Source organism: Rhincodon typus, chromosome 10 (genome assembly GCF_021869965.1).
Source record: "Rhincodon typus isolate 14 chromosome 10, sRhiTyp1.1, whole genome shotgun sequence".
NCBI lineage: Eukaryota > Metazoa > Chordata > Chondrichthyes > Orectolobiformes > Rhincodontidae > Rhincodon > Rhincodon typus.
The window spans coordinates 24,501,224-24,523,323 of NC_063341.1; the positions used below are offsets into that span (position 1 = coordinate 24,501,224).

A 22,100-nucleotide genomic window follows, 5' to 3' on the forward strand; every position below is an offset into this window, starting at 1 on the left:
TACAGGTTAAGATGGTTAGTCAGCATAACGCAAACTTAGGGGTGAGGTTGGGGGTTGCTGGATCTGGGTGGGATGCTCTTCAGAGGGTCAGTACAGACTCGATAGGCCAAATGGCCTCTTTCTGCACTGTAGGAATTCCATGATTCCAACATCAGATGTGATTCTGCAATTGGACAGCACTTGCTGACAATCCTGAATGCTCTCAGAATTACATGACCAACCAATTTAAGATAAAGACCAATAGTTGGTTCTGTAATGTAGCCCACTTTCTAGAAGCTACAAGTATTCATACACAGGGACCTGTATTCTATAGGAGAAAGAAAAATGTTCAGTCATTGTGCCTTCCATGAAATAAACAAAGATGCTGTGGACAAAAACGTTCCCAGTTGCATTCTCCATGGCCATGTCACAACCAATTGCAGTCAACTTGCCAACCAGTGAGCACCCTTGTCACATGCAGTATGCATTATTGATTCCTGCTGGGATTATTGCACTTCTGTCCTGATGAATTCAAAGTGAAAAAGTTTTGACAGCATATCTTTTATTTTTCACTAATGTTTTATTCATGTATGACCAAATGACTATTTATGCTGAATAATTAATTTCGTTTGTTTTGACACAGTAGAAATAGAATATATATTTAATCTACTGATAATTTATACAATATTTTCTATCTTTTTGAAATACATCGGTCTCCCTTCCCCACACATATATATTCTCTCTTCCACACATGCGGCGCACACGCCCTCTCCCTCCCCCACGTGCGTGCACATTCCCTCTCCCATAGGCATGCACACTGTCTCTCTCTCTGTCTCTCTCCCCCCCACACACGCGTGCACACACTCTCTCTCTCTTTCTCCCACGTGCGCACATGTGCACACACTCTCTCTCCCTCCCACGCGCACACAAATGTGAATCTTTTGAGTGAATTTGTATTTGCAGATACACTCTCTTTCATTCAAAAAGCACACAATTTATAGACGGTCAGTCAATGTGACATTTTATGAATTCCTACTTTAGAAATAAAATCAGTCTCACTCCAAGCCAAAACACAAACAGATTCTAAACAAGACCTCACACTGACATGCATTGTCTGACCTAAAATGTCAATTCTTTACACTGATAAAACCTTTCGTTCTCTCAGGACTGTGACTTGAACGGAATTCGGAGATTTACATAGACATATTAATCAATTAAAACCTTCTAACTGATGACAGATTTAACAGCATCTTAGGTTTGTTTAATACATCCTCATCAGTATGTGACCCTTTGATCTTTTACTTATAAATCTGTGTCTGATAACTACATCTCTCACTAACACCTTAAGAAGGAGCGAGTCTCCAAATGCTTGTGTTTTCAAATAAACCTGTTGGACTGGAACCTGGTGTCATGTGATATCTGACCTTGTCCACCCCTGCCCAACACCGGCACTTCCACATCATGCCTTTCCAAGTATATAGTAAGAGAATTTTAATTATCAACTATTTGGATAAATTGTGAAAATTGAATTTCACCAGGGATCCCACCAGAGCTCTCATGAGACTAGTGGAAATTACAGGCATTTCAGTACTTTTTTTATTTTAAGCCCAGAATTCTGCTAAAGAATTGTGCCTGCAGCATTCCAGGTATCCATGTTTTTGATCTGATGTATTCCTAATAAGTGTCTTTTATTGAGGACTATAAAGTTTGTAATATATTAAAATATGCTTGTGTTTTAAATGAGGTAAATTAACCACACTACTTCTTTTTAAAATTTTATGACTTGTTACCAAAGTGCAGAGACTGGTTAAATAACAGTAAGTTAAATGAATAATGATGTAATTGCTGTGATCTTTTTCTGATTGTGACATCAGATACTATTTGTGAAGCCTCCTTGGTCTTTGGAAGACTTATTACTATGTATGAAGAAACACTGGATTGCTGTGTTTGGCCTAATTGTGAAAAGAGATTTGCGATCATCTGTGGAAATGTTAAGTAATCATTTTCAAACAGGTATGTGCAGGACATCAGATTTCATTAGTTGCAGAGCGGGGGAGCATAAGCGGTGTAATTAATGACAGAAACTCTCACTGCAAATTCATCAGCTAGATCTCTGAAGTGACAATCAGATTTCAGTCCCATTATTTTGCATAACAGACAGCACAATTTACTGCTGGATTAAGGTCACTGTGCTGTAGACTTCAAAGCAACATTTAGAGCTGTTTACTAAACTTCTTAAGAATACAACATTTCTATTATGTAGGTGCATTTAAGCTGTCTGCAAACAGTTGAAATATTTCAAGGATATTTCAAGTTATAATTGCAAGTGTTTCCTTTTCATGGACTAGGATTCTGAGAAGCACCTGTTTAGTCTGGATCAAAAATTTGCAAATTACAGGCGTGACTGAATGAATAGATATTCACCTTTCCAAAATCTGTTAATGTTTGGGTATATTTTCTATTTTTGAACACTTCTTCAGATTTTCATCAGTAATATAACTCCCAGCTGTTTTTGTGCTGTACATCATGGTACATGTATAATTCTTTGGACCATAGACACAAGAGCAGCCCATCAATTCTGCTCTGCCATTCATTGAAATCATGACTGACTCAGTTTTCCTGCCAGTTATCCATAACATTGATTTCCTTAGTGATTTAAAAATCTGTTTACTCAGCCTTGAATATATTTAATGACCAGGCCCCTACAGACTTCTTCAATAAATAATTCCTACTCATCGTGATCCATCCCTCAGTATGGTTTTGCTGATTATGTCACTGGAAGGGGAATATGTTTTGTGTAGTAATTTCTATATGAATGCACATCTTTCTGTCTCTTACTCTATTACAGATGGTGGCCTGTTGAGTGTTCATATAAATGCTTCTGTTGGAGTAATTTTACATTGTGTATTTCTGTTTCAAGTATTTTTGAAATCTTAAGTCTTAACATCATCATCATTATTAATTATTTAAACAGAGCCTTTCTGTGTTTACTAATCAGATTAACATTATGCCTTGGCTATTTTTTCTAATCCACTGTAAAACAATGTGCTCAAGCCAAATCAACCTTTAGCAAAGTGATAGTCAATGATTATAGAGTAAACATGATGAGGGAAATTATTGCCAGCTTACAGTGACTTACACTGCCTTACAGTGAAGTTACATAAATTAAGGCCATATTTTTAAAAAAAGGAAAAAAAGAAATACTGTGATGTTGGGTGTGTGATATATATTTTAATATATGTTTTATATATAATATATACACACACACATATATATAAGTGTTGTTTAGAGTCATAGAGATATACAGCATGGAAACATAGCCTTCTGTCCAACTCGTCCATGCTGACCAGATATCCTAAATAAATCTAGTCCCATTTACCAGCATTTGGCCTATATCCCTCTAAAGCCTTCCCATCCAGGTGCCTTTTAAAAGCCTCCACCACTTCGTCTGGCAGCTCATTCCATAAACACACCACCCTCTGCATGAAAACATTGCCCCTTGGGTCCCTTTTAAATATTACCCCTCACCTTAAACCTATGCCCTGTAGCTTTGGACTCTCCTTTCTCAGGGAAAAGAACTTGACTATTTACCCTATCCATGCCCCTCATGATTTTATAAACCTCTAAGGTCACCCCTCAGCCTCCAACACTCCAGGGAAAATAGCCCCAGTCAATTCAGCCTCTCCCTATAACTCTAACCCTCCAACCCTGGCAACATCCTTGTAAATCTCTTCTGAACGTTTCCAAGTTTCACAATATCTTCCTTAGAGCGGGGAGACCAGAATTGCATGTGGTATTCCAAAAATGGCCTAACTAATATCCTGTACAGCCACAACATGACTTCCCAACTCCTATACTCAATGCACTGATCAATAAAGGCAAGCGTGCCAAACGCCACCTTCACTATCCTATCTACCTGCCAACTCTACTTTCAAGGAACAATAAACCTGCACTCCAAAGGTCTCTTTGTTCAGCAACACTCCCAGGACCTTACCATTAAGTGTATAAGTCCTGATTTGACTTTCCAAAATGCAGCACCTCACATTTATCTAAATTAAACTCCATCTGCTGCTCCTTGGCCCATCGGCCTATCTGATCAAGATCCCATTGTACTATGAGGTTACCTTCTTCGCTGTCCACTACAGCTTCAACTTTGGTGTAAACTGCAAATTTACTAACCAAATCTCCTATGTTCACATCCGAATCATTTACATAAATGACGAAAAGCAGTGGACCCAGTGTTGATCTTTGTAGCACACCGTTGGTCACAAGCCTCCAGTCTGAAAAGCAGCCCTCCACCATCACTCTTTGTCCTCAACCTTCGAGCCAGGTCTGTATCCAAATAGCTAGTTGTCCCAGTACTCTAACCTTGCTAACCAGTCTACCAGTCAGGGACCTGAGTTCGATTCCACCCTCAGGTGATTGTCTTTGTGGCGTTTGCATGTTCTCCCTGTGTCTGTGTTGGTTTCTTCTGGGTGCTCCGATTTCCTCCCACAGTCCAAAGATGTGCAGGTTAGATTAATTGACATTCTAAATTGCTCCTAGTGTTCAGGAATGTGTACGTTAGGTGGATTAGCCTTGGGAAATGCAGGGTTACAGAGATAACATAGGGGGATAGGTCTGGGTGGGATGCACTTCAGAGGGTCAGTGTGGACTCACTGGGCTGAATGGCCTGTTTTTACACTAAGTATTCTAAAAGTGGAATTCATTACCACAGGAAGTAGTTGATGCCAAAACATTGAATGTATTCAAGAGATGGCTGGATGTAACACTTGGGGCGAATAGGATCAGAGGTTATGGGGAGAAAGCAGGATTAAGCTATTGAGTTGGACGATCAGCCATGATTGTGATGAATGGCGAAGAAGGGTCAAAGGGCCGAATGGCCACCTCCTGCTACTATTTTCTCTGTTTCTAAAACCTTATTGACTGCCTTACTGAAGTCCACATAGATTGCGACCACCGCTCTGCCCTCATTAATCCTCTTCCTTACTTCTTTAAAACACTCAATCAAGTTAGTGAGACACGATTTCCCACGCACAAAGCCATGTTGGCCATCCCTAATCAGTCCTTGCCTTTCCAAATACATGTAAATCCGGTCCCTCAGGATTCCTTCCAACAACTTGCCCACCACTGATGTCAGGCTCACCAGTCTGTATGTCCTTGGCTTTTCCTTACCACCTTTCTTAAATAGTGGCTCGACGTTAGCCAACCTCCAATCTTCTTGCACCCCACCTGTGGCTATTGATGATACAAATATCTCAGCAAGGGGTCCAGCGATCACTGCCCTAGCTTCCGTCAGAGTTCTAGGGTACACCTGAGCAGGTCCCAGGGATTTATCCACCTTTCTCGTTTTAAGACATCTGGCACCTCCTCTGTAAAATGGACATTTTTCAAGATGTCACTATTTATTTCCCTATGATCTCTGTCTTCCATAACCTTCTCCACAGTAAACACTGATGCAAAATACTCGTTTGGTTTCTCCCCCATCTCCTGTGGTTCCACATATAGACGGCCATGCTGATACTTTAAGGGGCCCTCTTCTCTCCTTAGTTACTCTTTTGTCCTTAATGTATTTACAGAATCTTTCTGGAATCTCCTTAACCCTATTTACCAAAGTTATCTCATGTCCCTATTTTGACCTCCTGATTTCCCTCTTAAATATACTCCTACTGCCTTTATATCTCTTTTAGGGATTCACTTGATCTCTGCTGTCTATACCTGACATATGCTTCCTTTTTATTCTTCTGGTCATCCAGCATTCCCTACATCTGCCAGCCTTGTCCTTCACCCTAAAAGGAACATACTGTCTCTGGACTCTTGATAATCTAATTTTTGAAGGCTTCCCATTTTCAAGCCATCCCTTTACCTGCAAACATCTGCCCCCACTCAACTTTTGAAAGTTCTTGCCTAATATAAGAGTTATCTCAGAGTTTGGATTTTGAACAAATGGCATGGGGATTTTGGTCAATGTGTATTGTGAGTTTAATAGTTAGCTTGTCAATCTTTCTGGAGCCCTGATTTTTAACCCGTTAAATATAAGAGAACAACTCCTGGGTTAATGATGGAAATTTATTTGCATTATGAGAGTTTTATGATTGAAGAAAGTAAACATATGATGATTTAGAAGAATCAAACATTGATCATGAGAAATGTGATAGAAGTTTCGTCAGTATTATTATTCACCAGTAAGCTGCTTGCTTATAGAGTCATAGTCATATGGCAGACAAACAGATCTTTTGGTCCAACAAGTCCATCACGACCAATTTTCCCCAAACTAAACTAGTCCCACTTGCCTGCATTTGGCCCATATCCGTCTAAACCTTTCCTATTCCATGTACCTATTCAAATGTCTTTTAAATGTAACTATATCTGCATCTGTCTGCTTCCTCTGGCAGTTCATTCCATGTATGAACCACCCTCTGTGTGGAAAAAGTTACCCCTCAAGGCCGTTTTAAATCTTTCTCCTCTCTCCTCAAAAATATGTCTCCTAGTTTTAAAACTCCCCAACCCTAGGGAAAAGACCTTTTGCTATTCACCTATGGCCCTCATGATTTTATAAACCTCTATAATGTCACCCCTCAACCTCCAATGCTCCAATGAAAATAGTCCCAGCCTATCCTCATAACTCAAACTCTCCAGACCCAGCAAAATCCTGGTAAATCTTTTCTGAACACTCTCCAACTTAATAGCACGCCAGGGTGATGTGACACCTGCCATCCAGACTGTGTTGCAGGGCATCCTCAGCCTAGTCCAAGCTAGAGAACTACATCTTCAGCAGCCCTATCATCTACTCCACCACCAATTGAAGCACGGCGGCACTGAAACTGTAGTCTGCATCAGTTAGGATTTTGCGCAATGGTGACATCAGCCATGGTTGTAGTGGGTAGCAGTAATTAGTAGTGTTCCCTGGTAATGAGACTTATAAGGCACCAGGACACTCAAATGTACCAGGTACATGAGAGTGCTCCATGATATAGGAACTGTGGCAGCTACCAGGGTAGTTTGCACACCTCCAGGAAGTGGTAAAGGTGATCACAAATCACCTGGACATTAATCAAGTGGATTAAATAGTTTTGATGAATTCCATATCAATATGATATAACCCTCTCAGTGTCACTTGTGTAGGTGATGGTCCTGTGCGCTTGGGGGTTGTAGCTATGTTTCCAAATCCTACTGATTAGCTATGCTTCCTTTAATTTTTCTTGCTGCTGTGCGCACCTCCAAGACCTATGAGCAGTAGCGACTTTCAGAAGCAGAAGTCAGTACATCTGCATATTCATTGGTGTGTGCAGAACCTCCGAGCAGCAACAATGTATCTTGGAGGGAACATAGCTGCCTGGGTTGCAGTACTGACCTCATCATCAGGAAACAAAATGAACTGGTGTGGCCCTACAGTGCTGGCACTCATTGCTGTAGCATTTTTGAAAATTTCTCTCATGGGATGTGGACCAGAATTTATTGACCTTCCCTAGTTGCCCTTGAGAAGGTGGTGGTGGACTGCCTCTTTGTCCTGATGCATTTGTGGGTGCCCTTTAGGCCTATAGTTGCTAGAGTTTTTCTCCTAATCAAGCCTTTAATCTAGTGAACCTTCTCTGAACTGCCCCCAATGCAATTACATCCTTCCTCAAGGAAGCAAATATCTTGTATCTCTTCATGATAGAAGATTCAAATAGCATCTGAAAAGGAGTTCTGAATTGAGATGAAAGGGAAGGAGAAACTGTTTTTTAAAAAAAAAGTTTTATGATCACCAGCAACGAGGTACTGAGGAAACTGTTAGAACTAAAAACTGCTGGTTCCCTAGGTCCTGATGGGCTTCATCCTAGAGTCTTAAAAGAAGTAACTCCCTTTGAGATAGTAAATGCATTGGTTTTAATTTTACAAAATTGTTTAGGTTCTGAGAAGTTTACAGAGTTTGGAAAATAGCAAATAAGACTCCTCTATTCAAGAAAGGAAGGAGACAGAAAGCAGAAAGCTGCAGGCCAGTTAGTTTTAACATTTATTTTTGGGAATTGCAGGAATCTATGATTAAGAAGGTTATATTGGACACTGGAAAATCTCCATGTAATCAGGTAGAGTCAACACGGTTTTGTGAAAGGGAAATCGTGTTCAGTCAATCTGTTGGAGTTCTTTGAGGAAGTAATGGGGAACCGATGGGTATCTCTACTTAGATTTCCAGACGTTATTTGACAGGATGCTACATAAAAGATTTCTACCCAAACTAGAGCTTAAGGGGTAGGGGGTAACATGTTAGCATGGATGGAGGATTGGTTAGCTCGCAGAAAACTGAGAGTAGGCGTAAATTTTGAGTTAGCAAGATGTGACGAGTGGAATGCCACAGGGATCAGTACTTAGTATTTATCTTACTGATCTAAATGAAGGGACTGGATAAATTCAGCATTGCTAAATTTGCTGATGCCACAAAGACAAGTAGGAAAGCAAATTGTGAAAAGGACATAAGGAGTCTGCAAAGCAAAATGGATGTAAACTGGTCCACTTTTGCAGGAAGAATAGAGAAGCAACGTATTCATTAAATGGTGCAAGATTCCGGAATACAGGTTCAGAGGGATCTGGGCATCCTGGTACATGAGTTATAAAATGTTAGTATGGCATTATGGGAATTGAAGAGGAATGCAAATAGAATGTTGTTGTTTTTGCAATGAGAATGGAATGTAGAAGTAGAGAAGTTTACTACAGGTGTACAGAGAATTGGTGAGCGTATATCTGACTGATGGCTGTTTTGGTATTCTGATTTTAAGAATAAGAATGCAATTTAAGCAGTTCAGAGAAGGTGCATTTGACTGGTTCCTGGGTTGAAGGCAGGATGTTATTATGAATAATGATTGACACAAGTTTGCACCCGTATCATTTGGAGTTTTGAAGAATGTACAGTGATTTTATTGAAACATTGTTATCCAAAGTTGTATATCCAAATTTTCCAATGACACAAAATTAGACAGCGCTGTAGGTGATAGCATAAAAAAGGGATATTAATAAAATAGGCCAATGGACAAAACTGTGACAGATGGAGTTCTATGTAAGCAGGTATGGTGTTTTATTCATTTGGACTGAAAAAGGATAAACCAGGGTACTTTCTCAATGGTATGAAGTTAAATACAGTGGATATCCAAAGAGACATAGGGGGTCATCTACATAAATCTTTAAAGTGCCACAAACCAGTACAAAAAATAATCAAGAAGTCTAATGCAATGATGACCTTTATGTCTAGAGGACTGGAGTATAAGGAGCGCAGAATCTATGCTGTAGTTATACAAAATCCTGATTAGACCCTACTTGAAGTACTGGGAGCAATGCTGGGCATTGCACCTTAGGAAGGATATGTTGGTCTTGGAGGAAGGACTAAAAGAATCACTCCACAACTAGGTCCACTTCAAACATGAAAGAGTTTATTGTTTTATATCGGTAGGGAGAGAGCCCCTGGACTATCCAGGGACGACTTCACTTTTTATACATTTGCTTTTAGTCCACCTTGGCTGTTACAGATCAATTTTATTATTATTTTGTTACATACACATTCAGTAGGTTAATCATGAGACTATGCGATCAGTCCATGGATAGCTTTAGGTCATCCCAAGATTTCATCCTGTTTACCAGACCACCTTATCAATTATAACAAAGTTGCTGGAAAAACTCGGCAGGTCTGGCAGCATCTATGAAGGAAAAAAACAGAGTTAATGTTTCGGGTCCGGTGACCCTTCCTCAGAACTGATGGTGGCTGGGAAAACATCAGTTTGTATGCAGAGAAAAGGGGAGGGGGGTGGAGTAGGGAGTAAACAATAGGATAGAGCCTAAAGACAGAGAAGAGCAGTTGGACAGACAACGAGTTAATAACAGTCTGGCTGGGTGGGTGACTAGTTGTTAATAGGGACTATTAGTGACTAACAACAGGTGGTGTGTATGGCAGGCTATGTGGTAACAAGGCCTGGTGTGTGGAGTAGGGGGCTAGGACATGGGAGAGTTTAGGCCCGAAATACAGCTGCAGTGTTCCAGCGAAGCTCAACGCAAGCAGGAAGAACAACACCATGTTTTCCACTTCGGGACCCTGCAGCCCTCCGGACTCAATATAGAGTTCAATAATTTTAGGACCATGTCCCAGCCCCATACCCCACACACCAGGCCGTGTTACCACATAGCCTGCCATTACACACCTCCTGTTGTTAGTCACTAATAGTCCTTATTAACAACTATCCACCCTCCCAGCCTGATTGTTATCAACTCTTTGTCTGTCCAACTGCTGTTTCTCTTTAGGCTCTATCCTATCGTTTACTCCCTACCCCATCCCCCTCCCCTTTTTTCTGCATATAAACTGACGTTTTCCCAGCCACCATCAGTTCTGAGGAAGAGTCACCAGACCTGAAACGTTACCTCTGTTTTTTCCTTCACAGATGCTGCCGAACCCGCTGAGCTTTTCTAGCAACTTTGTTTTTGTTCCTGATTTACAGCATCTGCAGTTCTTTCGGTTTTTATTTTACCTTATCAATTATCTTTGGGCCATCGCAATACATCGTATTCAACCACATTCCAGACTTAGCTCCTCCACCAGTTATATAGCACTCCCCTGCTGATAGGCTGGAGCCTCTTCTATATGCCTTTGACTGAATATCCACAGGAATGTAATTAACTCCCGTAAGGCCTGCATACCTAACTCCATTTTGACATATGACATGTAGTTACAATTACCTGGGGGTCTTAACATCATGTGAACGCATGATCAGTGTGGGGTCTGACCCTTCCCTTCTATCTCATGATGAGTACCAGACATTGGACCAGCGTGACTCTGTCAGCGTTCCTCAAGGCAGTACTGTACCTACCTAACTATCTTTACACAAGCAGCTACATCTACTTTATATTTCTACGATATATTTCCAAGTCAGGATGGTAAGTGGCTTGAAGGGGAACTTGAGGTGGTGATGTTTCCATGTAGCTGTTCCACAGGGCCCGTTGCATATATTTCACAAAACCCTTTGTGTGTTACCTTAATCTAGCTACTTTGGATATACGTGTTCTATGAAGGCAGCTAATTACGCAATCTTATAGTTTAACTTCAAACAGCAGACTATGGAAGCTGCTGTTTCAGCTAAAAAAATCCTCAGCCATTTTACATCAACTGAGAACCACTTTCAGCCACTGTGTACTGCCGTAACAGAGGGAGTACAATGTAGGTTTACAAAAATGTTACCTAGACCTCGGGTTATGAGGAGAGATTAAAAGAAATTAGGTCTATTTTCTCAGAATTTAGAAGATTGAAAGGTGATCTGATGGAAGTCTTCAAGATATTAACAACAAAAGACAGGGTAAATTAACTATTTTCACTGGTTGGGGATCCTAAAATTAGGGGGCATAGTCTAGAAAATAGGCCAAACCGTTTGGGAGAGATGGTAGAAAGCACTTTTACTCACAAAGGATGACAGATATTTGAAACGGTCTTCCACAAACAGTAGTGGATGCTGGATCAGTTGTTCATTTCAAATCTGAAATGATAGGTATTAAGGTATGTGGGCCAAGGGCACGTATATGGAGCTAGGGCACAGATCAGCCATGATGCTATTGAATGGCAGAACAGGCTTGAGGGTCTGAATAGCCTATGCCTATACATATGTTCCTAAGATCCTGATGGGACATGAGGGACATCGAAAGAATGTTCCCTCTTGTGGGAGGGTCTGGAGCTGGGGGACACTGTTAAAAATTAGGGCTTTCCCATTTAAGACAGAAATAAGAATTTTTCCTTTTCAGAGGGTTGAGCATCTTTGGAATTCTTTTCCCCAGAGAATGGTGAGGCAGAGCCATTGAATATTTTCAAGGCAGAGTTTTATAAATTCTTCACTAGAAAGATGATATGGGATTTAAAAGAAAATTATTTATTCATTTCTGGGACATGGGTGTCGCTGGCTGGCCAGCATTTATTGCTGATCCCTAATTGCCCTTGAGAAGGTGGTGGTGAACTGCTGCAGTCCACCTGCTGTGGGTTGACCCACAATGCCTTTAGGGAGGCAATTCCAGGATATTGACCCAGCAACAGTGAAGGAACGGCGATATATTTCCAAGTCAGGATGGTGAGTGGCTTGCAGGGGAACTTGAAGGTGGTGATGCACCCTTATATCTGCTGCCCTTGTCCTTCTAGATGGAAGTGGTTGTGGGTTGGAAGGTGCTGTCTAAGATTCTTTGGTGAATTTCTGCAGTGCATCTTGTAAATAGTATATGCTGCTGCTACTTGGCGTCAGTGGTGGAGAGAGTGGATGCTTGTAGATGTAGTGCCAATCAAATGGGCTGCTTTGTCCTGGATGGTGTCAAGCTTCTTGAGTGTTATTGAAGTTGCACTTATCCAGGCAAGTGGGGAGTATTCCATCACATTCCTGTCTTGTGCCTTGTGGATGGTGCACAGGGTTTGAGGAGTCAGGAGGTGAGTTTCTCACTGCAGTATTCCTAGTCTCTGATGCTGTTGTAGCCACTGTTTATGTGGTGAGTCCAGTTGAGTTTCTGGTCAATGATAACCCCCAGGATATTGCGAGTGGGGGATTCAGTGATTGTGACATCTTTGAATGACAAGGGTTGGTGGTTAGATTGTCTCTTATTGGTGTTGGTCAGAGCCTGGCATCTGTGTGGCACGAATGTTACTTGCCATTTGGCAGCCCAGGCCTGAATGTTGTCTGGATCTTGTCGCATTTGAACATGGACTGCTTCAGTATCTGAGGAGTCGCGAATATGCTGAACATTGTGCAATCGTTGGTGGACATTCCCACTTCTGATCTTATGAAGGAGGAAAGGTCATTGATGAAGAAGCTGAAGATGGTTGGGCCTAGGACACTACCCTGAAGAACTCCTCGAGAGATGTTCTGCAGCTGAGATGACTGACTTTGAATGACCACCTCTATCTTCCTATGTGTCAGCTATGACTCTAACCACTAGAGAGTTTGCCCCCAATACCCATTGATTCCAGTTTTGCTAGGGCTCCTTGATGCCACATTCGGTCGAATACAGCCTTGATGTCAAGGGCTATCACTCTCCCCTCATCTCTGGAACTGAGCTCTTTTGTCCATGTTTGAACCAAGGCTGTAATGAGGTCAGGAGCTGAGTGGCCCTGGTGGATCCCAAACTGGGCATTACTGAGCAGGTTATTGCTGAGCAGTTGCTGCTTGGTATCACTGTTGAGGCCACCTTCCATCACTTTACTGAGAGTGGACTGATGGGGCAGTAATTGGCTGGGATGGATTTGTCCATCTTTTTATGTACAGGACACACTTGGGCAATTTTCCACATTGTCAGATAGATGCCAGTGTCATAACTGTACTGGAACAGCTTGACTAGGGGAGCAGCAAGTTCTCGAGCTCAAGTCTTCAGTACAGGTATTTCTCCTATAATGTGATAGTTGCGTTTTTGGGGGACCTTGCGCTATAGAAAATGGTGTTATAGGGAAATCGCTATATCTTTACAGCAGAAAGTTCGCATTATCCAAACAGCGTCCACAGTTCATCAATCGCGTTGCAGCCAATTTACATTAACGAAACACGTGTTATAGCAGAACTACCTGTGCTAATACCAGAATGTTGTCAGGGCCAATAGTTTTTGCAATATCCTGTGTCTTCAACCATTTCTTGATATCACATGGCTGAAGACTAGTATCTGTAATGCTGGGGACCACTGGAGGAGGCCGACTTGGATCTTCCACTTGGCACTTCAGCCTTGTCTTTTGCACAGATGTGCTGGGCTCTTCCATCACTGAGGATGGGGATATTAGTGGAGCATCCTCCTCCAGTAGGTTGTTTAATCGTCTCAACTGGATATGGCAGGACTGCAGAGCTTAAATCTGATACATTGGTTGTGGGATTGCTTAGCTCTGTCTATCACTTGCTGCTTGTGATGTTTGGCATGCAAGCCTTCCTGATAGGTGGCTTCACCAGGTTGACACCTCATCTTCAGATATGCTTGGTGCTGCTCCTGGCGTGCCCTCCTGCGCTCTCCATTGAACCAGGGTTGATCCTCTGGCTTGATGGTAATTGTTGAGTGGAGGATATGCCGGGCTATGGGGTTAGATTGTGCTGGAATACAGTTCTGTTCTGTTGATGGCACACAGTGCCTCTTGGACGCCCAGTCATGATTTGCGAGATCTGTTTGAAGCCTGTCCCATTTAGCACGGTGATAGTGCCATAGAACACAATGGAGGCTGTTCTCAATGTGAAGGTGGGACTTTGTCTCCACAAGGATTGTGCAGTGGTCGCTCTTACCGATAGTGTTGTGATAGCTGGGAAAGTGGAGTTGAGACTACTATCAGATCACTCACGATCTTACTAAATGGTGGAGGAGATGCAAAGCACCATTTAGACTCCTCCTGCTTCTAATTGATGTGTTTGTAAATTGAGACAGTAGTAGTGAGAACTGATCCAGTGGCTGATTCCACAACGTTAGCAATGGGAAAAGTGAGTCGGTTGAGGAGTTGGGCAAGATTAACACTCGGTGGCTGTGTTGAGGTTGTTGTCTTTAATGAGCCACATTGAGTGTCTCACTGAGCTCTTCTGAAGATATTCGAGGGGAGTCCTGTCTGTTCTGGTGGCAAGACAGGATTGTTTAAGGAGTACTGATGGTTTGGATAGAGGTTTGAGAGGACAAAGTGAAAGGAGGCATAGTAGGGAAGAGAAGTCTGGAAGGGCTAAAGAAAATATAAGCAAAAAACTGGGAAGAAAAGATGTGGAAATAAAAATGATTATTTTTCATCCCACTTTCTTGAAAGTATAATGTTTCCCCCTGCCACAACATTTTTCAACAAAATATTACAGGTAATTATTTGTTTTAGAATTCTATATTAACAAACGTCATTCAAATACAAATTAGAAAGTATTGGAAGGTAAAATTGAAGATTGGGCTGCAACATTTTGTTGGTGTTTAATTTTACCGTTAACAAAGGCAACCAATAAGTTAGTTGTAAATGGGAAATGATTAAATCTATATATTTGTACAATTTGTCTTTGTTTTACATTTTACTGATGGGCTTTTATGAATGTGTCATTTAGACAAATAAAGCAGTAAACATCTTCACAATTTTAAATGTACATTATTATTTAATTGCGTTAAAGGGCAGCACAGTGGCTCAGTCATTAGCACTGTTGCCTCACAGTGTTTGGGACCTGCGTTCGAGTCCAGCCTTGGGTGACTGTCTGTCTGTGCGGATTAGCCATGCTAAATTGCCCCTTAGTGCCCAGGGTTGCAGTTGATAGGTGGGTTAGTTAGGGTAAATATTAGGGTGGAATGCTGTTTGGTGGCAAGGTGTAGGCTCAATGGGCCAATTGGCCTCTATCTGCTCTGAAGGGATTCAATGATAATATGATTCTAGCATTAAATCTCAAAGTTTTGAGCTACTGGTTTGTTGCTTGTAAGACTGTTGCCCAGATGCTGAAAAACCAAAAAAGAAACAAATGCAGAAATATTTTGAAGGTTGCTATTGTCATTCTTTTTTGCATTGCATTAGTGAATTCATTTAATAGATGCCAGTTTTTTTGCAATCTGATCTCCCTTGTTGCCAACAATAGGGCAGAATGTCAGTAACACCTTCTATGTAAATCCCAAGTGGAGTTCACTACATCCTGTTTAAATAGTCGCAGCCTTTGCAGTCTAAACTTGACAAGGGGCTCACACAATAGATGAAACAGCCATTTTGTAAAGGTTCATTCATTGACACAATGTTACAAAAGTACCTGTAGATCTATCTCTCCCTATAATCAAAAGCCCAGGGCTAACATTTGTTTTGAAGGACTATTTGTTTTACTGTCTTTAACCTAATACTTTTTTTTTAACCATCTAGGTAAAAGATCACAGTATAATCATTTTACTCTTACCTGGATGTTGCTGGAGTCCCAAAAACTAATACGAGCCTTCAACTCAAGATCAGGTTACGGTGGCATTCTCCCACGCACCTTGGTTGTCATAGATGAATTGCTTGAAAAGATTTCTGAGGTACCTCATACTTTGTAATTGCCTTCTTGTAATATTGGGACAGATGTTATGTTAAGTTCATACTGTTGTGGATGAAGACAATAGCAGGAATCGCTTAGAACGGCAGTAAAATTAGTGAAATTTTAGACTGGGGCTATTCCAGTGACAGACAGAGTCATATTGGAATGGGGCATCCATTCAGTCTGAACATTTCTGGAGTTTCCCATTATAGTCAACACCCTCTGCTCAGTGATTTTTCATGTAGGATTTTTACCTTGTTTGTTTGCTAGCTACTTTCATGTGATTGCATTGATGTGAGGGTGAGGGATTGAATGAATGGTGTGAGTAGATTCCAGTATGTGGAATGGGCCAGCTGGCTTTTTTTTTGTATGTTTGAATTGTTAACCCTAACTTCTTTAGTCTGCTTTATGAAGAGATATTCCACTGGATACAAATACCTGATCTAATAGTTTTGCATTGTCAGCAATTGGTGCACACAGCATCAAATCCCCAAGCAAAGGAAGCATATGATACATGAAATGAATGGGGACAAAGTGCTCCATGGAAGGATGTTTCTGAAGTGAGTAGGAGGGGTGTTGGAATGGGGAGGTGTGGACTCTCTTGTCAGGCTATGAATTGAAAGTGAGTTACCACAAATGGGCAAAAGAGTCCGTACCTTCCCTCATGAAGGGAAGAAGTTCAAAAAGAAGATAGTAAAAATTGTGTAAATATTTGGGATCTAAGGTTAGAAATCATTTTTCTTTCTCCATGTTGTGAAGCATTGCAGCAAAAGTGAACTAACTTCAAAATCATCAAAAAAGTCACAACAGTCTTCTGAAAAGTTGGAAATTTCAGTTGCGCCACCTTTAAATCCTGATACGGGAAGAAATGTGACTCTCTATCCATTCAGTGGATGCTCCACGCCAGAGATGGATAACTCTCAAAATGTGAACAGAATTCAACAAATCTGGGCTACCTTTGAGAATGTGTGGAATATAATAAACAAATACAGGTAAAAAGGTATTGTGTACTGATGAACATATAAGTAAGTGTTAGTCAAAACAGTGTGGAATTTTGATTTAAGCATATTCTTGGCTGTTTCCCAAAGCAATAACTTTACTCTGTATGCTGCTATGATGTAAGCATTTTGACTGGACAGGAGAAACTGAATGAACTGTTACTTGGGCTTTGAGCTGACAAAGGCAATGTTATGTTATCTTATAAAGTTAAAATTTTGAAATATAAGCCAACTATTAATGGTACTTACTGAATGACTGACAGACTTCAAACTACCAAATTGAAATTCCCAGAAATCACAATCTGCTTACTCACCAACAGTGAGGGCTTTCATTAACTTGTGTGAGCAATCATATAAATAAAATATTAATCTTTCATATTCATATAAAGTAAATCAACATTTTTGCTTAGATCTTGTATGACCGTTCATGAGATTGAGAGATTGCTTTTTTTTTTTCACCAGCTCATTAATTTTTGCAACCTTCAACCTTCCTCACAACCCATTAGCTGTTGTAACTGACAGCAAGCTGCCACTTCCTGAGGAAGCATTTCAGAGCCTGCAAAGATTGGTGCCTGCAGTAAAAGAACTACTGGCAGGAATTCAGAGGTGAGCACCTAACTGTCCAAGAGAAATGTTTAATGAAATTGGCAAGTTTTTTAATGCAGTTTGTTCCCAAGTGTAATTTGATAATTATTTAGTGAGGTGTGTGCTGTCTGATACTGCCAATAATTCATTTTTTAGTACTCTTACTTTGTCTGAATGATAAGATCTAACAATCATGCAACAAAATTGTAGAATATTGCATGAATCCAAGCAAACCCATCACCACATGTGTAAACTGTATGTATTATAATGAAAAAAAGCTTTAAATTATCTTGTTAACAACTGGGGGGAAAAAAAAACTTTCAATACCTTTATGTAAAATTTCTTTGTTCCTGTGTTTTCATTTAAGCTACATTTTCTATTAATTTGAATCATTGTGCTGTAAGAAATGATAAAGTTACTTGCTGACTGATGAACACTTTCATTTAAATTGCTGTGTTAACCTGTCATTCATCAAGAAGTAACATGAAGCTTAAATAAAAACAGCAAATCTCTAAAATACATCATAATCTGTCAACATCAGGAAAGACAAGTAGTTTAAATGTTTTCTTCATCACAGGCAATAAAACAGAATGACCTCTCCCTAAAACATAAGAAATACAAAGCAGGAGTAGACCATATGACCTGTCGAGTCTCCTCTGCAATTGAATATGATCATGGCTGGCACGTCCCTGAGGCAGAGAATTCAAAAAATTAAAGTCCTCGAAAGAAGAAATTCTTCCTCATCTTTGTCTTAAGTAATTGTCATTTTTTACTGGATTGCACTTTCTTAATTAAGATTCCTTAGTGCAGGGAACGACCTCTCAGTATCTCCTCCTCTTCTTAGGCACTCCCTTGAGACAGGAGATGGCTTTGTTCTGTTCCAGTATTGTGGTCCCTGAGGTGACTAAACAGTTCAGTGCTGGATCTGCACATAGTGCATGGCTTCCATGTGGGCCTGTTGAAGATGCTGAAGATCGTTGGAACTTCTGCGAGTTCTTTTTCCCCAGTTTGAGAGTCCAAGATGACATTCCCATGAGTTGGTAGGGGTGTTGCATTTTTTTTTTCGGAAATGCTGTTGAAGTATTTTCTGAGCCTTGCTGGTAACTGCTCACTGGGACAAAACTGCAAGCAGAGAACTTGTTTTAGAAGTCCTGTGTTAGGCATGCAGATGATGTTGCCTGTCGAGCATGGCTAATTGATAGTAGCTAGAGCCTCAATGTCGGGTTGAGAGGGAATACTGATATTGGAGTACCTAACCTGCCGTGGATTTGTAGGATTTTGAAAAGGCATCACTATTTTTCTCCAGATCTGAGAAATCTGCTGTACATTGCCCATATCTCTGATGTGTACAGAATGGCAGATAGCATTAATGCCCTGTAGACCATGAGTTTAGTACTGGGTTTGTGGTCTTTGACATCAGACACTCTATTGCTTACACTGAAAAGGCTTCGCTGGCACATTAGAACCAATGTTGACTTTCATTGTCAACGCCTACCTTAGTTAAAAGGAGGATCCTACAGTGTGAAAGTTGATGTATTTTGTCCAGTGGCTTGCTGTGAACCTTGATCATTGGGGCACAGCTTTGAGTAGTGGGTGCAAGCTGGTAGAGAACCTTTGACTCCTCGATGTCTAGCGTACGGCCCATTCTCTCCTGTGCCTGATTGAATGTGTTGATGGTTTCGAGCTTAGCCTCTTGAGTGTATATATGTGCAAACATTGCCAGTGTACTGCATCTCAATGCTAAAGGTTGGGGTGATCGCGGTTCTAGACTGGGAGCAATGTAGGTTAAACACTGTATCGTTCATCCTATTGAGAAACTCCACTCTGGTAGGAACCACTGGTGGATATGGGATGGAGTGTTGCGACGAGGAAGATGGAGAATAGCATTGGTGCAGTGACAGTCTTACTTGACCCAAATTTGCACCCGTGTTGGATCTGTGGTGGGTCCATTAGTAAGGATCATGGCTTGTGTATTGTTGTGTAGCAAGCGAAGAATGGTGACAATTTTTTGTCAGCAGCCAAATTTGAAGAGAACACTCTGTAATTCCTCCTAGTTGACAGATTGAAAGGCTGTAAGGGGCTAAAGAGGGCTATGTTTACAGTTGTTACTGCTTCCTGCTGTCTGAACCTGCTGTGAAGAGCATGCTCACACTCCATCTTACTGGACAGAATCTTCATTTTGTCTCCAGTAGGAGCACTTCATTTACTGGGAAAAGGAGATTAAGAAGAATATTTGCAACGACTTTCCCTGTGGCCCACTTTCATTCTGCTTCTTGCCACTTTACAGACTTCTGATCAGCATGCGTGGACCCTCTGAATAGCTGTGCAACCATACTGCTTAGAGGGAACATTACCTCTTGTGTACAGCAGGGAGATCCTTTTGTGGTTATCACAATTGGTCTTATCTTGTTTCTTGAAGCTGACCACAATTATGAGGTCTTGAAGATCCACCATGCCTTCCTGTTTCCAGGTGATGGAAATGTGATCTGTATTCTTACTGAGAGTGTATTTCTATTGTTTTTTGGTACTGGTGGCCTTGTTGGTTTGCAGCTGTTAGATGGCCTTTCTGACCAGGCTGGAGTTGTGCTGAGTGGTCATGTGTAGCATGTGGTCAAGGGCATGAATCTTGGTTGAGACTCTTGAAGTGCTCCTTCTAAAGAGTGCTGACTTGCGTCCCTATCTTTGATGACCACCACTTTGTCTGGCATTCACAGTGGGGTAGGTCTTTGCGTGCTTGGCCTTTAGATGATCTTCACTGAAGAATCTACACACGCAAGGCTTTCACTGAGTTTCTGGATTTATTGCACTCTTTCCAACCACCATCTGTTCTTTAGATCATGGTTTTTGTTGGACGTCAGCCTTCATTTGTTCGTGTACCTGCAACATTTCCTTCGAGTGCTGGTGGTGTTTCCAGTTGAGGAACACCTTGCACTTGTGATTTAGTGGCTCCTGGAACTCCTGATTATTCTCATCAAACAGCCTTAATGTTTCCCGGTAGAGAATCCTCACATGTGTTTATGATGGATGTGAGGGCATACCAGGTGCTGCAGACCTTCTTGGTTCCTGTCTTTCAATCTCTACCTTGTCAAGCACTTTACATTATCTTGAATATTTCAATGAGAGCACACACTAAGACTGTGAGGACCTGTTAAAAGCTGCCCCGGATGATCTTGGTTGCCAAGTGGAGCGTCAAGAGTTCTGCATAGGGCAGAAAGCGGGGATTTCCCGTTAACTGCTGCTTTGGGATAAGAATAGGAGATAGCCCCAGAAAGTATGCGTCATGTTTCGTTACACATTTCTGATTTTTCAGTGTGATCACCTTCTTCTAAAGTTCTGAAAACTTGCATCTGATTACTTCACTCTCATTGGAAAAATAATTACCTAATGTGGGAGTTGACCTTGCATTAAGAATCCCATTATCCACCAACTGAGCAAGCCAGACTATAAATTAACTCCATCTTTCAATAAGTGTGTCCAGTTTTCAAGTGCTGAAGGAAGTAGATTTTTATTTCCAGCACTTTTTTCTTTTTGTTTTTGTTTTTGTTTTCACTTCCATATTCAGTTTTTCTGCAAAAAATGTTAATACTTGAATTTTATGTAGAGATAATAAATATGCTCAAATACAGATGAAAAGTTGGCTAATGGAACAGGAAAGGCAGCCATAACCTCAGCAACAAAGAAGGAGATGAAGCAAGAAAATGTCTGACCAGAAATGTCATATTTGAGTGGAATTTTACTGGCCTAAGAAAATAGCCTCTGCATGTTTTAATAATGCATTGCAGTAGTTTGGAGCAAAAACTGCTTAGTATCAGCCCGAAATAATACAGTACTTCACAGGACCATCTTAAAATCAATATTCCTTACTTCAGTTGTTAAAGTTGCTAGTTTATAGTTATGTGAAATCAAAGACAGGTAAAACAGATTGTTATAATCTTTAACATGTAGAATGGAGATGGTCTGATTCATAATAATGTGTAAATAAAATTCAAGATTGTGGCTAGCATCTCTAAGTTTCAATTGTTCCAGCAAGGTGTGTTTTGTTCAAATTGGTTCTGCTGATTTAACACAGTAAACAAGAGCAAATTTAGGCTGTGATAAGTACAATCTGCATTCCTGAGTAAGGCTGATGCTTGAGCTGACATGCTGTTTTCGTATCCAGTGTGCTAGAACTAGAAACTAACTTTTCTTAATACAGTGATACCAACGCAAAAGGTATATCATGGTTCTCTAGAATTCACTGATTTCTCTTCCATATTCCAGCTATTCGCTAAGATGCAGGTTTAATTAGGGTCCTTCCAATAACTTTTGCCCAAGAGACTTTCCCATTTCTGACCTTATGATTCTCAATTCTACAGCTAAAGCACGGGCCACCCTGTTACTCCTACACAGTGGTTTAAGACATCAGAAAATATTCTTATTTTCCAATAGCTTGCTGCTATGGTTTCAAACTGCAGCCAAGCTGATAAGGATTTAATATGGACATTAGGAGCAGAAGTAGGCCATTTGGTTCGAGCCTGTCCCCTATTCAACAAGTTTATGGCTGATCTGCCCCAGGTACCAACTGCACTTTCATGCC

General features: G+C 40.9%; 1 protein-coding gene across 1 annotated transcript in view; it reads left to right on the forward strand.

Moving 5' to 3' along the window:
- swt1 (SWT1 RNA endoribonuclease homolog) overlaps nucleotides 1-22,100 on the forward strand; it is a 68,086-nt gene that overhangs the window by 20,418 nt on the left and 25,568 nt on the right. Inside the window, exons 4-7 of the mRNA XM_048602069.1 lie at nucleotides 1,854-1,992; nucleotides 15,791-15,942; nucleotides 16,701-16,933; nucleotides 17,402-17,545. Coding sequence (XP_048458026.1) covers nucleotides 1,854-1,992; nucleotides 15,791-15,942; nucleotides 16,701-16,933; nucleotides 17,402-17,545 — 668 coding nt within the window. The remainder of the gene's footprint in view (nucleotides 1-1,853; nucleotides 1,993-15,790; nucleotides 15,943-16,700; nucleotides 16,934-17,401; nucleotides 17,546-22,100) is intronic.